Raw genomic sequence first — 14551 nt, 5'->3', positions numbered from 1 at the left:
AGGTCCAGTCTCATCCCCGGGAGTCATGTCTCATGTTACCAGGGAGATTTACACCCCACACAGGGAGAATTTGAGGGTCTCTGTCGCCCTGCCCTGTGGGTGACACTGTCCACCTCCCCAGGAGACCCTCTCTCCCCTTCTGCCCCTCCCTGATGGGGCAGGGAGCACTGCCCCCCCGAGACAGGCTGTGGGGAGGGGGCTGGGTGGGTGCTGCTCTGGCTGGACCTGCCTTGGGGTCTGTGGGCAGCTCAGGGTGTGAGGTGGTCCCCGCTCTGGGGCCTAGGGCCCCTGTGCATCAGCAGGAGCAGCTGATTCCCAGGACCTGGGGTCCAGGGCTTTGGAGAAAGGAAGGCTGTGGGGGTGCTGAGACGTGGGGCCTGGGCTCTGAGGTTGGAGGGCATGGGGCGGGGTGAGGGGTGGGGGGTGGGGTGCAAGGAAGTGGGGTGGGCAGCGGGGCTGGGCCAGCTCCCGGAGGATGTGGCTCCCGGCGGGAGGCTGGGCATGGGATGAGGTTACCTTCTGAATCACAAGCTCAGCATTTTCCACTTGGCAGAAAATCGTCCCTCCTCTTTCTTTTCTTACACTGAGAAGAAGGAAGAAAATTGATGCCAGGGAGCCCGCACCTCCTCGTCCTGTGCTAAGTGGCAGCTCTGCCCTGCGCTGCAGTTGACCTAGATCTGTCCCCGCGGTGGGGGAGGCAGGCCGCTGGCCCCCACAGTCGATGCCAGCAATCATTAGTTCGTCTCAGAGAAGCGAGCGGCTTGGCCTAGCGGGAGCCGTCTGCTCAGAGAGGAATAACTCGGGAGAGAAAGACGTTCCCACCGGTTCTATTCATTTAGCCGCCTCTGTGCCCTGGGAAAGGACAGGGAGCCTCCTCGTGGCCAGCTGGTGTCCTTAGGGAGCCGGCTGCCAGGCCGTGTTGGGGTGCAGGGGCCTGCCTGGCTGAGGGGACAGGCCTGCTGGGCTTGGGGTGTGAGCGCCGTAGGACTTGGCCGCCAGGGACAGGAAGGGGCCTTTCTCTGGGCTCTGCAGAGCAGCACCCGGCCCCGGGGAGGAGCAGGGATGAGGGATGGGAGGAGGGAGGCGAGCGGCCCGCAGGGCCCAGGGCCGCAGGCTGGAAGGACAGGCCAAGGGGTTCGCGTTTCAAGCAGCAGCGCGACAAGTTCTGACTTAGCTGTGAAAGGAGCTCTGGCTGCTGTTCCGAGCCAGACCGGAGGGTGCGAGAGGAACTGGGGGCCAGTTAGGGGCAGGGCGGGGCAGCGCGGATGGACTTGGAGGACAGTCCCCGGACGGCGTGGGGGCGAGGGCCCTCCCGGCCAGGTTCTCAGTGCCCTGATCTGCGTCTGGGGCAGGTCCCCTCTGCCGGCCTCCTGGGGAAGCAGAGCCTTAGGGGAGCCAGGCCGCCCCCATGTGAGGTGGGACCCAGCTCCTGGCCACACCGCACAGTCTTCTGCAGCCCTGTCCATTGTGCCTGCGGCCCCAGGACGCTCTGCCTCATGGCCCCGGCCCAGGAGGGACCCTGCTTCCGACTGGTGCCCGGAGCCTCCCCGAGGCCCTCCTCTCTGGGCCCCGTTCCTAGGATTCCTCTCCCCCTAGCTGAGCACCCGGTCCTGAGGGACACTAGACGTGCAAGGGCCGGGCTCCCCCCAGGACAATCTGGGGGTCTCTGGAGAAAACTCTCAGGCGAGGACAAGTGCTGCCCGGAGCCAGGCAGAGCCCCGTGGGGTGGGGTCTCCCCCATCTCCTGAGGCTTGTAGGGGCTCCTGCAGCCCACCTGGGCCTGGGGGCACCCGACTAGCTGCACTTGGGGCATCAGGGGACCCCGGACAGTGCAGCCGAGAAGGGCCGGCGTCGCGGGAGGCAGAGGAAGTGCGGGGGCTCGCACATCTGAATATTTAGTCGGCGAGTCGATCCTGGCTCAGTGAACCCAAACACTTCTCGCTGGTTAGTCAGAAAATCCAGCAACTCACAAACTCGGGCTGGAGGTGGGGCCGGGGGTGCTGGTGTGCTCTGGGCAGGATGGCGTCTGTCTGTCCATGCATCCTCCCAGCCACCCTGTCCTGGGCAGGGTCCCTGCCACCCGGGCGCAGCTGCTGCCAACACTGCTGTTTTTTAAAAACTTAATTGTAGTAATGCACACACCTCACAGACTGTCTCATCCTAACTACGTTCAAGCGTGTAATTCAGCGATGTTAATTACACACACAGTGATGTGCCCCAATATCCATGCCCCAAACGCGTCCATCCCCCCACACAGAAACTCTGCCCCCGCTGGGCCTCAGCCCCCTGACCCCACTCCCCGCCTGGGAACCCCGATCCACTTTTGGTCTCTGGGAATTCACCTCCTGTGAGACGTCACGCAGGTGGAGCCGCAAGGTGTTTGTCTTTTGGTGTCCGGCTGACCTCACCCAGCCTGTCCCCAGGGTCCGTCCAGTTGTGCTGTCAGAGCTTCCTTCCTCTGTGTGGCTGGCCAGCCCCCAGGGCAGGGATGGATGGCGTCCCGGTCACCCATCCGGTGGTGGCCCCTGGGGCTGCTCCCCGTCCTGGCGACTGTGAGTGGTGCGGCAGTGGCCCTGACAGTGCCGGGGAGTGGCCTTGCTGGATGGCTGGGCGGGGAAGTGTCCTGGGTGGAGGACACCTGGCTGAGGGGGTCTGGGGGCTGCAGGAGGAGGACATCCAGCGGTCAGTGGGCGGGTCCCAGGCTCCCCCCGGGGTGTCGCCGAGGCCTAGGGCTGCATGGTCCTGCAGCAGTGAGCCCCCGTGGGCTGTGATGGCATCCCCGGCCCTCCTCCCCTGGCACCCTTTGTGCCCCTGACCCTGCAGCAGCTGCCCAGGGTGCCCCTTCCGGTCCCTGCCAGCCCCAGGTTCCCCGACCCACCTGCACCCTCGCCCGTGCGTGGCTGCGAGCTGGCCGGGCATGCTGGCCTGGTGCTGCCCATGAAACACGCTGCAGCTGCTGCTGAGTCGGCTGCCCCCTCTTCCCATTTTCTCCATGGACCCAGGACCCAGGCTCCTGGAACTGACTTCAGCACCTTCTTTTTGAGGCCACAGCAAATCTCTGGATGTCTGGGGGCCTCACGATGTGGCAGGGGTGTCCGAGCAGCCCTCTGGGGGCCCAAGATGGGGCTGTCATTCCTTTATCATAGTAGAATTGGAAAGGGGGACTGCAGGCTGTGGGTTCCTGCAGGGAGCGGGGAGGTCGATGGTGGTGGGGGGCAGCAACGGGTCTCAGGGCCCCTGGCCTTTGTGGGCTCTTCCCTCCCCTCCAGCTAAACCTCCCATCGTCCCTGCAGCGCCCCGCTCCAGGGCTGGGGCCCCCTGCCCGCCCTTCTCCTCAGTGCCCAGGTAGGAGGTGAGCCAGCGTCCCCATCCTGGAACCCCACCTCCTGTCTGTGGTTCCCCCATGCCTCATGAGGGCCATGCTGGGCCAGCCGGGCAGAGGGGGATTTGGGGAAGACCCTTGAAGCCCAGAATGAGACTGTGTGTAAGGTGGGTTCCAGAACCTCCACGCACACTATTCTCCTTCCATCTGTGCCAGTCGGTGCTGGGAGGCTGTACGGTCCTGTCACCAGCTGGTGCACAGGTTCCTCCTGGGCCTCACTCAGCTGAGGTCAGTGGGCGAGAGAGACGGGAGTGTGCAGAGCAGGGGGGGACCCTGTGGCTGGTGCCTCCAGGCTGGGCCGGACGGCCGGGGCCTCCCTGGGCTCTCGACTGTGCCGCGAGATCCGTCCTCCAGGCTGTGGGCCGGGCAGCCACCCACCCTTCCCCGCTGCTCACAGGTTGCTCGTGTGCCTGGCTGGTTCTGGTCCTTCGAGTCCTCTGGAACCTTCCTGCAGGAAGCCAGACTTCCTGGCCTGGGTGCCTTGGGGAGCCCAGTGGGGCCTTGGAGAGGGGCAGGGCCACGGGCAGCCCTGCGGCCTTCAGGCCCCACCGGGGAGCTGGGGTTGGGCCCTCTTGGTGTGGATCTAAGCTGGGAGGGGACGTGGCCAGATTTGCTTTGTAGAAACAGTGCAGAGGGTGTGGCTCATTCCTGGGGAGCGTTGGCTCACGTGCATGTGTGAGATGTGGGGGTGTGAGTCACACCTGCCACACATCCTGCCGGGTGAGCACGTGACCGCCCAGGACGGGGAGGCCACAGGGAGGCCTTAGGCCCGGCTGCACTGTCCGCTACACGGTGTCTGGTCCAGAGCCTAGGCTGGGAGCCAGGATGCTCGAGTTATACGGGGTCCAGAGGGGCGGCACCCCTCTTGCCCAGAGCCTGCTGGTGGTCAGCCAGGGGGTAAGGGGGGGCAGAGGACAGAAGGTGACAGGGGCAGGGGTGGAGGCTCCTGTGGAGCTGAAATATGCTCTCCACCTGGGTGCTGACCACATCCAGCGTCTCTGCTGGGAGCGTTAGCCGCTGGATGAGTTTCCTTTGTCTTGAAACCATACAAGTTCATTCCCTTAGGGTTCTGGAGGCCAGAGATCCAAACTGGGGCTTGCTGGGCTGAATCAGGGTGTGGGGTGAGCTGCAGTCTGGGCTTGATTCTTCCAGCTTCTAGAGGCTGCCCGCTTTCCTTGGCTCGTGGTCTCCTCCCTCATCAAGGTCAGCAGTGAGCATCTGCCAGGCCCTCTCGTCTGCTGACAGTCCTGCCTCCCTTCACAAGGGCTCTTTGTAATTATGTCATAACCCCCCTCACTAATCCAGAATAATCTCCCCGCTCAGGTCCCTAATCCCATCTGCCGTGTCACTGTGGCCAGTGAGGTGGTGTCTTCACCTGTGTGTTAGCACCTGGGCAGCCTGGGGGCTGTTACTGACTTGACCACATGCTCCAATGCAGGCAGTGCCTCTGCAGTTCCATCACGCCTAGAATAAAACATGACGTTCCCACTGGGGCCTCCAACCCTGTCTCATCTCTTACCCTCACCCCTCACTGTCCCTCGAACCTTCCGGGCAACCCTTTCCTCAGGACCTTCACCAAGATTGGGCCTCGTCCGGGACCCTCCCCGTGACCTGGCAGCCCCATCCTTCCTTGCATCCAGTCGTGGCTCACAGTCCTCCTTGGTGAGGCTTTGCACGAGCAGTGCCCCCTGCTCCTGCCCACTTTTCAGGGCTCCTTGGCGCCCCCAATGCCACGTGGTGTCCGTCTGTCTTCCCCACTGGTGTGTGAGCTCCGCAGTGGCTTGGCTTTACTGATGGCTGCATCCTGAACCCCGAACCCCGCCTGCGGGACATTCAGCAGGTGTTGGTGGCGTGACCCCGGGCCCCCAGCAGCCTCTCCTCTGAGGTGGCCTTTCGTGTCTGTGCTTTGCACCCGTCTTACTTAGGGCAGGGAAGTGCTCTTCCTCGCTTCCTCCGGGTCTTGCCTGACGGGGTAAGAATCCCGTCCTGCCATGCCCCCCAGGAGGTGGAGGAGGGGCAGCTGCCGCCTGCCTGGCTGTGGACAGGGCAGCAGAGCCCACGCCCCCAGCACTCTGTGAAGTCAGGGAATCCAGGCTGCTGGGGCCGCCGATTGAGCAAACCCGTGCCCGCTGGCCCTGCGTTCCGGAGTGTGGCGCCCGCTGCCGGGGCTGCGCAGTGCTGACCGGCGGCCCCCTCTCCCCACAGAGGAGGAGCTGCGCAAGCTGCGAGAAGAGACCAACGCGGAGACGCTGCGGCAGGAGCTGGAGCGCGAGCGGCAGAGGAGGCTGGAGCTCGAGCAGAAGGTGCAGGAGGTGCTCAAGGCCAGGTGAGGCTGGGGCGTGGCAGGCGGACCCTCGGGCAGGTCGTCCCCGGCCCCTCCTGGCCAGGCTGTCCCGGGGACCCCCCTTCCACCTAGGCCTCGCTCCCCATAGCCGCCACGTGGTCTCTAGAAGCAAAGCCATGTCAGCCCCTCGCTCAGAACCCTGAGCAGCTGTCCGGGCCCCTTGGGGCTGTGTGACGTGGCTCCTACAGCCTCTCAGCGTCACCTGTGTCCCCACCTTCATCCCCCGCTGGGCAGAGCTGTCTGAGCCCCCCGGGGCGGCTGCTCTCCCCCTGCTGCCATCCCTCCCTCTCGTCCACCTCATCTCACTGAGCACTCACGTCACGTCCAGCACCCCCATTGCTGGGCTGTAGGGCCGGGTCAGCGCTCAGTCATGGGCAGGTGCCCCGGCAGGCAGACCCCACCCCCAGTCCTCCTTGGCCCCCAGCCCCTGCTGGGCTGGAGTGTCACAGCGGCAGTGCCCCTCTGTCCCACGGGGCCTGGGGGCTGAGCCGCTGCCGACACGCCTGGCCCCGGCTTCCCGTGCCTGTCAGTACCCACCACCTCGGGGTGCCTGTCTCCCTTCCCCTGGCCAGGAGGGCAGAGGAGGGGTCGCCCCGAGCCCTGGCACAGCTCATGGCCGGAAGGGCTGCAGAGAGACTCGCGGAGAGCTTGCCAAGCCCCCCGGACCCCCTCACCCCTGAGTCCTGGCCTGTGGGCCCCGCCCCGGCTCCTGACCTCCCACCACCCCTCTGCCCACTCCCTGCCCCTCAGAACGCTTCCCTGCCCTGATGCCCTCTCTTAGCTCCTGTGCATGCTGTGGCCTGGGGCTCTGCTGTCACAGCCACATCCCCTCTTCTGACGGGGACGGGTGCAGGAGAGGCTCCCGTGTCTGTGGCCCTGTGGCCAGGGTGGAGCTGGCTCTGGGGTGTACCCCGTGCTGGGGCCCAGCCTCTCCCCAGAGCCTGCCCCTGACCCCCAGTGACCGGGGAGGGGCAGCTCAGCTGGAGGGAAAAGCGTGTGTCATGGGGGGTCCCGATAACCCAACAAGGCTTATCCAGTTGGGGGCTGCAGACAAGGCCTGGGAGGGCAAGCCAGTGGCTTCTGCAGACCACCCCCCGCCTCCAGCTCTGGTTCCCTGCAGCCCCACCTCCCCCCACGACCTGCAGCATCCCTCGCAGCCCTTCCACCCCTTAGCCTCCTGCCCCCCTACAGGACCCGGCTCCCTGCAGCCCCACCCAGTCCCCCACTGTCCTTCCTGGCCTGGGCAAGCAGCTCTCACCAGTTGGGGGTGCACGCTGCTGCTGCTGGGGTGCCCCAACCCCAAACTGCCTTCTCTGTGGGGTGAAAGAGAATCACGTGGTGGAGATGATGATGATGATGATTTTTAGCTGGGGCCCCGAGGAGTTGCTCCCCAGCACAGAGCCCACACTCTGGGGGCATGTCAGTGGGAATAGGGGAAACAGCTCCCTCGGGTTTCCTGGCCAGCTCCCAGCTTCCTTTGGGTTTTCACCAGGGAGTTGTAAGCTCCGACAGAGCCGGGGCACTTGCTCTGTTTGGAGACAGTCCTCTGCCTCCCCGCCTCCTGCACATGGCGCCTCTTTGTGTGTTTTCTGGTGTCTTTCAGTAAAGGCCACACTACCTGTCCGCAGGAGAGGGGTAGGGTTAGGACTTACTGGGGGCCTTACCTGGCTCCTTACCCAAGGAGGGGACAGGAGCAGGTGGGAGCCCCTGCCCCGGGCCAGCGCAGGCTGGGTGGGCTGCGGCACCAGGGTGCAGGCTGGCCAAGAACCAGATGGAGGCACTGCCCAAGGATTGGGGTCCGGGCCAGCTGCTGGGGTCCAGCCCCATCAGGGCCCGTCGTGGGTCACTGTCGGGTCAGGGGTCAGGAGCCACAAGCAGGAGAAACCCCATGAGAGGGCAGAACCCTCAGGCCTCCGTGACAACGGGCCAGGGTGCTGCCGCTGGCCCGGGGGCTCCAAGAGGGTCAGGGGGCTGGTGTGGGTGAGCAGCCTCGTGCTCGATCAACACGTGTGCAGAGCGGTACCCTGTAATCAGGCTAACCGGGCATGTAAGAGCCACTTATCCTGAGCTAAAGATACAGAAAGAAGCAGACGGGTTAAGACGAATGGGAAAGGAAGGAGCTGTCTGTGTACAAGGCACCGTGTTCACTCATCGCGGGACAAAACCGTGCCTTTGTCGAGCAGAGCCCGCCTGCCTGGTCTGGGGGTGAAGGACTCCCCGCGAGGGCCCCCTTCACCGGAGCACTGTCCCGTGAAGTGCGTTCCCTTAGAGGCGGTGAGAATGCTGCCGAGCCCTGACCCGGCTCCGGGCGTTGAGCTCACGGACGTCTGGCCTCTTCTTCCCCCTCCTTTGAAGATCCGAGGAGCCGGTGGCGCCCCAGCCCCCCAGAGGGCAGACGCAGGCGAACAACGGCGCAGGTAAGCCCCCGGCCGCGGCGGGGACGAGGGCCTGAGCGCGTGTGGCTTCTGTCCCCGACGGCACCTGCTCACACCCAGGAGGCACCTCCTTGGAACTGGGTTGGTGAATGCGCAAACTCAGGTCGTTCAACCAAAACGTGATTTTAGTTTGTCATAAAAATAAAACGTGGTGTCTATTTTCAGCCCCGCAAACTCGGACCAGCTGTCCCTCCGCCTTTCCCACAGCCATGCCGTGGCCTGTTTCCATGGGCTGGTCACTCCGCGGGAGGGGTCGGGTCAGGGGTGGCCGAAGTCGGATCTGCCCTCCCGGGTCAGCAGACACAACCTCTGCCAGAGCGGGATCTTCATCTTATGTGATGCTTCATGTTTTCTGAAATTGTCGTTGGCTCAGAGGTGGGTGGGAGGAAACTGCACCTTCCATTTGGCTCACGAAGGCCGTGGCTCCACGGTGGCCCTCGGACGCAACGCCTCTTCCTGCGGCTGCCCGTTCCCAGGGGCCCGCGCGTGAGCCGTGGGGCTCACAGAGCAACGCTGGAGGGACTTCGAGTCCCCCTGTAAGGGGGAAGCAGAGGCCCTGGGAGGGACGCACTGCCCCTCGGGGCGTCCACCAGGTGGAGGCTGGGCTGGGGCCACAACCAGGCCTCCTGCCCCCCACGCAGGCCCTGCTGCCTTCAGAGCGGAAGTCGCCTTGGCCCCAGCGGAGCTTTCCTGGGGCTGGGTGCAGGGCCTGCTGCTGCCACCTCCTGAGCTTGTGGCCACCTTGGGCACCCATGGCCCAGCCCAGGCTTGGCGTGAAAGCCCCGTGTGCGAGACCTGCTGCCAGCCAGGAGCGCCCCCAGACCACTGGTCGCTTTCCACACGAGGGGATGTGTCAGGGAGACCCCAGATCCGTGTTTGCAGATGGCCCGGCCCTCCCCAGAGGCTTTTCTGGAACCTGAGCTCCTTCTGATGGCCGTGGGTCTCCCGAGGGCTGGGGTGGGCTCAGTGCGAGGCCAGTGAGGAGGGTCAGTCTTGAAAACGGCTGAAGGGAAAAGCCTTCTTAGGGTTTCTTTTCCTTAACGGATGTCACCTTCCCCTGGGAGGGGCCCAGCAAAAAGCGCCACCAGGGTCCTGGCTGCCAAGAGAAGTGGGTGGGCCTGCCCTCCGGGGTGGGGTTAGGGGTAGGGCTGGGGTAGGAGCCAGCCATTTAGCAGCAGCTGGAAAGAGAATAGAATGCACCCCAACCTGGGTCGGCAAGCTACAGCCCAGGGCCTGTGTTTGCATTTTTAAAATGGCCCTTACAGATTTTGATGGTTGGGGGAAGAATGAAAAGGATAATATTTCACAACGTGTGAACATTGTATGAAATTTGAATTTTGGTGTCCATGAGTGGCATCTCACTGGCGCACGTCCTCCTACACCCCCCCTTTCGCCGGCTTCCAAGCTGTAAGCGCCGGGCTGGGCAGATGAGACGGCTGAGACCGGGTGGCCACGGGGCCTCAGTCTACACTCTGGCCTGGGACGAAACCCTGTGACCCCCCAGTTAGGAGCAGAGGAAGCCCCCGAGGACCCTCAGCCCCGTTCTCTCCCCACCCAGGCCTGGGTCGTCCCCGGCTGATCTGGCCTTTGGCCCCTGTGCCCACAAGTTTGGCCCCTGTTTCTTGGGGCCCCTGAGCCCCTGCACCCCCAGCTCACGGCTCCCGCCCTCTGGCATCTGGCTTCCTTAGTCGTGGTGGGGTGGTGCCCCCTGCAGGCCACTTGGCAAACTGCTGCCCGAGGTAACAGGCCTTTTCATCCCCCAAAATGTGCCCGCGTTAGGCAGGATTCGCTGTGGTCAGGGGTCTCAGCTGCTGTGTGTGGATTCTAAGACGGTGGAGCCCGACCTCTGCCGGGAGCTCGCCTGCACCCAGGTCACTTCGCTGCCAGGGGGCCTGCCACCCCGGCCCCCCACTCACCCGATGTCCAGGGTGAGGGGAGCCCACCAGCCGTCTCCCAGATGGACAGTCTGCCCAGCGAGAGAGAGGGAGGGGGGCTCCCAAAATGGCTGAGAAGTTACCTCAGCAGCTCCCAGTTGCTGGAGACAGCCTGGAATGAGCCGGCTGCTCCGGCCTCCGAGGGTCCGGGGTGTGGGGAGCGTGGTGGACTACTTCCCCAGCCGCGAAATAGATACCATGGGGCGGGGGGCTTAACATGGGGAATTTATCAGCTCACAGTTTCAGGGGCTGGGCGGCCGGCTTCCTCCCGGGGTTGGCATCTCTGGCTGGGCGGCCGGCTTCCTCCCGGAGTTGGCATCTCTGGCTGGGCGGCCGGCTTCCTCCCGGGGTTGGCATCTCTGGCTGGGCGGCCGGCTTCCTCCCGGGGTTGGCATCTCTGGCTGGGCTGCCGGCTTCCTCCCGGGGTTGGCATCTCTGGCTGGGCGGCCGGCTTCCTCCCGGGGTTGGCATCTCTGGCTGGGCGGCCGGCTTCCTCCCGGGGTTGGCATCTCTGGCTGGGCGGCCGGCTTCCTCCCGGAGTTGGCATCTCTGGCTGGGCGGCTGGCGTCCTTTGGGATCACATGTCCGTGCACACAGCAGCGTCTCCTTTCTCTCCCGGGTTCCGCTGACTTCCAGGTTCTGGCAGCTCCCGTGGCTTCCCCTCCGTGTCTGCTTTCCTTGGCTTACAAGGTCTTCGGCCCTGTCGGATAAAGGCCCCCTCCTTGAGTTTGGGCACTTAGCTTTGAAGACAACATCGTCACAGGTCCTGGGTACACATGGGGCCCCACCCACAGGACTGTTGGACCCAAACATGCCTTTTGTGGGGGGCAGGATTCAGTCCCCAACACTCTGCCCTCTGGACCCCAAGAGGACATTCCATCATTCCATCACACATCCCCAAAGCCTCAAGTCATTCCCGGAAAACATTAAGTACAAAGTCTCATCAAAATTGGTTACGGGTGTGGCCTCCCCTGGGCCCAGATCCCCTCTGCCTGTGGGTCTGTGAGACCCAGAGGACAAGTTACCTGCTTCCGGTATAAAATGGAGGGACAGACATACGATAAACGTTTCCATTCCCATAGGGAAAACTTGGAAGGAAAACAGGGGTCATGGGTCCCAAATGATTCCGAAGCCCAGCAGGGCCAGCTCTGTTAAATTTCGGGGTCTGAGAGCCATCCGTGGAGCAGCGTTTTGTCCTCCAGGCCTGATGGAGCGGCAGCCCCACCCCTTTCCGAGCCTTGTGTAGCAGCCCTGCTCTCTGAACGTGGGGGTGAGGTCCCACCCTCTCCAAGCATTGGGGTGGCAGTGCTCTCCCTGAAAATGGGATACAAGGCCCACCCCCTCCAAGGGCAGGGGCAGATAACCTGCCCCCTCCAAGCACGAGGGCAGCCCCACCCTCTGCACACACCTGGGTGGGCTGCTCTCAGCCTGAGGAGGTCCCTTCGGTCCGGAGCTTGGCTTCCCTGGCTCTGCCCTTGAAGCCGTTCTTCCTTCAGTTCCTTCCTCCTCTGTCCCTTTCAGTCCAGGCTGGCAGTGGTTCTGCTCTTGCTCACTTCTCAAAAACCTTGTTGCGTGCAGTTCAGAGGGGTCCAGGCAAGAGAACTTTCCACTGATGCTTCCTGGGTAACTGCACCTCCAATCCTGGCATCTTCTTAAGGGGCTGACAGGATCCATGTCCCATTAAACCCCCACAGGGAGCCCTGTTCTCCAGGGAATCACTTTCTGGAAGCTCAGGGAGGTCCCTGATAGAGCCACTCTGGTCTGGTCTCAGGGCACATCATCTAGATAGGCTGAGAATATGCAAAATTGTCACCTGCTGTTTCCCTTGTGCTTAAGGGTTTAATTCTCAGCTTGTCGCCTTCCTTTCTCATTTCACTATAAGCTGCAAGGAGAAGCCAGGTTGCACCTTCCTCACTGAGCTTGGAAATCTGCTCAGCTAAATATCCAAGTGCATCACTCTCAGGTTCTGCCTTCCATCCGACGTCACAGCTCAATTCAGCCACACTCTCTGCCACTTTCAAACAGGGCTCCTCTTTCCTCCAGTTTCCAATAACACACTCACCGTTTCCTTCTAAGGCCTTAGCAGAAGTTCCTTTACTGTCCACATTTCTACCAACCATTTTGTTCTGGTTTGCTGAAGCTGCCAGAATGCGAAATACCAGAAATGGATTGCCTTTAATAAAGGGGATTTATTAGCTTACAAATTTACTGTTCTAAGGCCATAAAAGTGTCCAAACTAAGGCATCAACAAGAGGACACTGTCACTGAGGAAAGGCTGATGGCGTCCGGAACACCTGTTTGCTGGGAAGGCACGTCGCTGGTGTCTGCTGATCCTTTGCTCCCGGATTGTGCTGCCTTCAGCTTCTGATTCCAGTGGCTTTCTCCTTAAGCGTCTGTGGTTCTCACTTAGATTCTCCGGGGCAAACTCTGGGCTTCATCTCTTAACTTAGCATCTCCAAACGTCCTTCTGTCTGCTTCTCCACGCATCTGGGTCTTTGTGGGCTCTGAGCTCTCTTCAAGACTCCAGTAAACTAATCAAGACCCACCCTGAAAGGGCAGGATCACATCTCCATGGAAATAATCTAATCAAAAGATCCCACCCACAGTAGGTCTGCCCCGACAAGATTGCACTAAAGAACATGGATTTTTATGGGGTACATAACAGATTCAGACCAGTGCAAGTCTCTTCAAAGCCGTCTGGGCTTTTTCTGTCGAGTTCCTCACAATTCTTCCAGTCTCTACCCATTCCCCAATTCCAAAACCATTTCCACATTTCTAGGTATTTGTCGTAGCAGCACCCCTTCCCGCTACCAAAAACTGTATTTGTTTCTCAGCTGCTGAAACAAATCCCACCCGTGGGGCGGCTTACAACAGGAATGAACCGCCTCACGGTTCCCGAGGCTGGGAGGCTGCCTTCCCCCGGGGTCGGTAGCTCCTGGCTGGCTGGCACTCTTTGGGGTTCCTTGGCTTTTCCGTCACGTGGCCATGCACGGGGTGGCGTCTCCTTCCTCTTCCAGGTTCCGTTGCCTTCCAGCTCTGTCTGCTCCCCGTGGCTTCTCTCTGTGTCCAATTTCCTTGGCTTACAAGGACGTCAGTCACGTTGCCTGAAGCCCCCCCCCCACCCGCTTCAGTTCAGGCACCTTAGCTGGTAACACCTTCAACAGTCCTGCGTCCAGACGGGTTCCCACCCCCAGGACCCGGGGTTGGCCCCAAACATGCAATTTATGGGGTCGTGACTCAGTCCCCAACACGCAGGGGCACGCTCAGCCGGCCAGCGGAGACCAGGGTGCTCACAGGCCCGGAGCGGCTCTGCTCTGCGTCGCTGGGGTGGGCCGCCCCTCGGAGCTGGGCCGGGCTCTGTGTGCACTGCCCAAGCCCCTGGACGTTCCTCCTGCAGGGACCAGCCCCTCCTGAGCCTCGTGCCCAGCGCCCAGCTGCACTCACTGTTGGGCCTCCCGCTCCCCAGAACCCCCCCAGGCAGGGCCTGCCCTGGCCTGAGAAGGACCGTGGGTACCCCGCACACGTCCCCGCCCTCATGCCGCAGCGTGCCCCCCAGCGCACTCCTGTCTTTGCGGCACCCTCTCACCCATGGGCCCCCTTAGCCCTCGAGTGGAACACCCACACCGCATCCTGACTGTCCCCGCAGACCGTCGGGGCCAGGGGCTCATCTCCCGCGTCCAGAAGTGGTTCTACGAGAAGTTTGGGGAGTATGTGGAGGACTTCCGGTTCCAGCCCGAGGAAAGCACCGTGGAGGCGGAGGAGCCACTCAGTGCCAGGAGGTGGGTGGGGGCTCAAGCGGGGAGGCCGCCCTGCCCCCTGCTCCGGGGGCTTCCGGGGCCGCACAGCCCTGTGTGCTAAGTGAACTGGCCAGACTGGGCAGCTGTGAGCTCTGGGGACTCCTCGGGGCCTCGTCCTGCGGAGTGGGTCGGTCCACAGGGCCAGCGGCACAGCCACCTCTGCTCATCCGTCCCACCCGCAGTGCCCGCTGCCCCGGGGCCGTCCCCGCGTGGGTAGGGGGCTCCTCTGCCCATCCCTGGACTTGCCCACTCCACAGACATGGCTCCCTTCCCCGGCGGCAACCCTGGGGGCACCGGGGGGCCAGACAGAGAGGTCTGCACCCTCAGGACTCAGGTTCTAGGGGGACGGGGCTGGCAGCAAGGATGGTGGCCCCACTGGTGAGACGCTCCACTCTTCCCGACTCACTTGTAGGGCGCACTGGGTGGTCCGCTCGGGCGTGTGTCGCTGTGCGGTGCTTCTCTGTGTCAGCTCCATGTGTCCAAGGATGGGCCCCGAGCCCCTATGTGCCAGGCTGAGCACTGCAACCCAGGGCTGGGAAATGGGGTGACTGGGGCACTCACCCTGCTTTCCCTCTTTCCTTCCCCTCCCTCTCCTGCTTCCTGTCTTCCTCCCCTCCCCCTCCCAGGCTAACTGAGAACATGCGGAGACTAAGTGAGTA

At 62.9% G+C, this 14551-nt stretch overlaps 1 protein-coding gene across 3 annotated transcripts in view; it reads left to right on the top strand.

The window, feature by feature from the left end:
• GRAMD4 (GRAM domain containing 4) overlaps positions 1-14551 on the top strand; it is a 100384-nt gene that overhangs the window by 72115 nt on the left and 13718 nt on the right. For all 3 annotated transcript variants that reach the window (XM_037845080.1, XM_037845079.1, XM_037845081.1), the window contains exons 4-7: positions 5588-5708; positions 8082-8143; positions 13742-13874; positions 14519-14544. In XM_037845080.1, the coding sequence (XP_037701008.1) occupies positions 5588-5708; positions 8082-8143; positions 13742-13874; positions 14519-14544 (342 nt within the window). The remainder of the gene's footprint in view (positions 1-5587; positions 5709-8081; positions 8144-13741; positions 13875-14518; positions 14545-14551) is intronic.

This window comes from Choloepus didactylus, chromosome 8 (genome assembly GCF_015220235.1).
Source record: "Choloepus didactylus isolate mChoDid1 chromosome 8, mChoDid1.pri, whole genome shotgun sequence".
Classification (NCBI taxonomy): Eukaryota; Metazoa; Chordata; class Mammalia; order Pilosa; family Megalonychidae; genus Choloepus; species Choloepus didactylus.
This window is presented reverse-complemented; position numbering and strand designations above follow the sequence as displayed.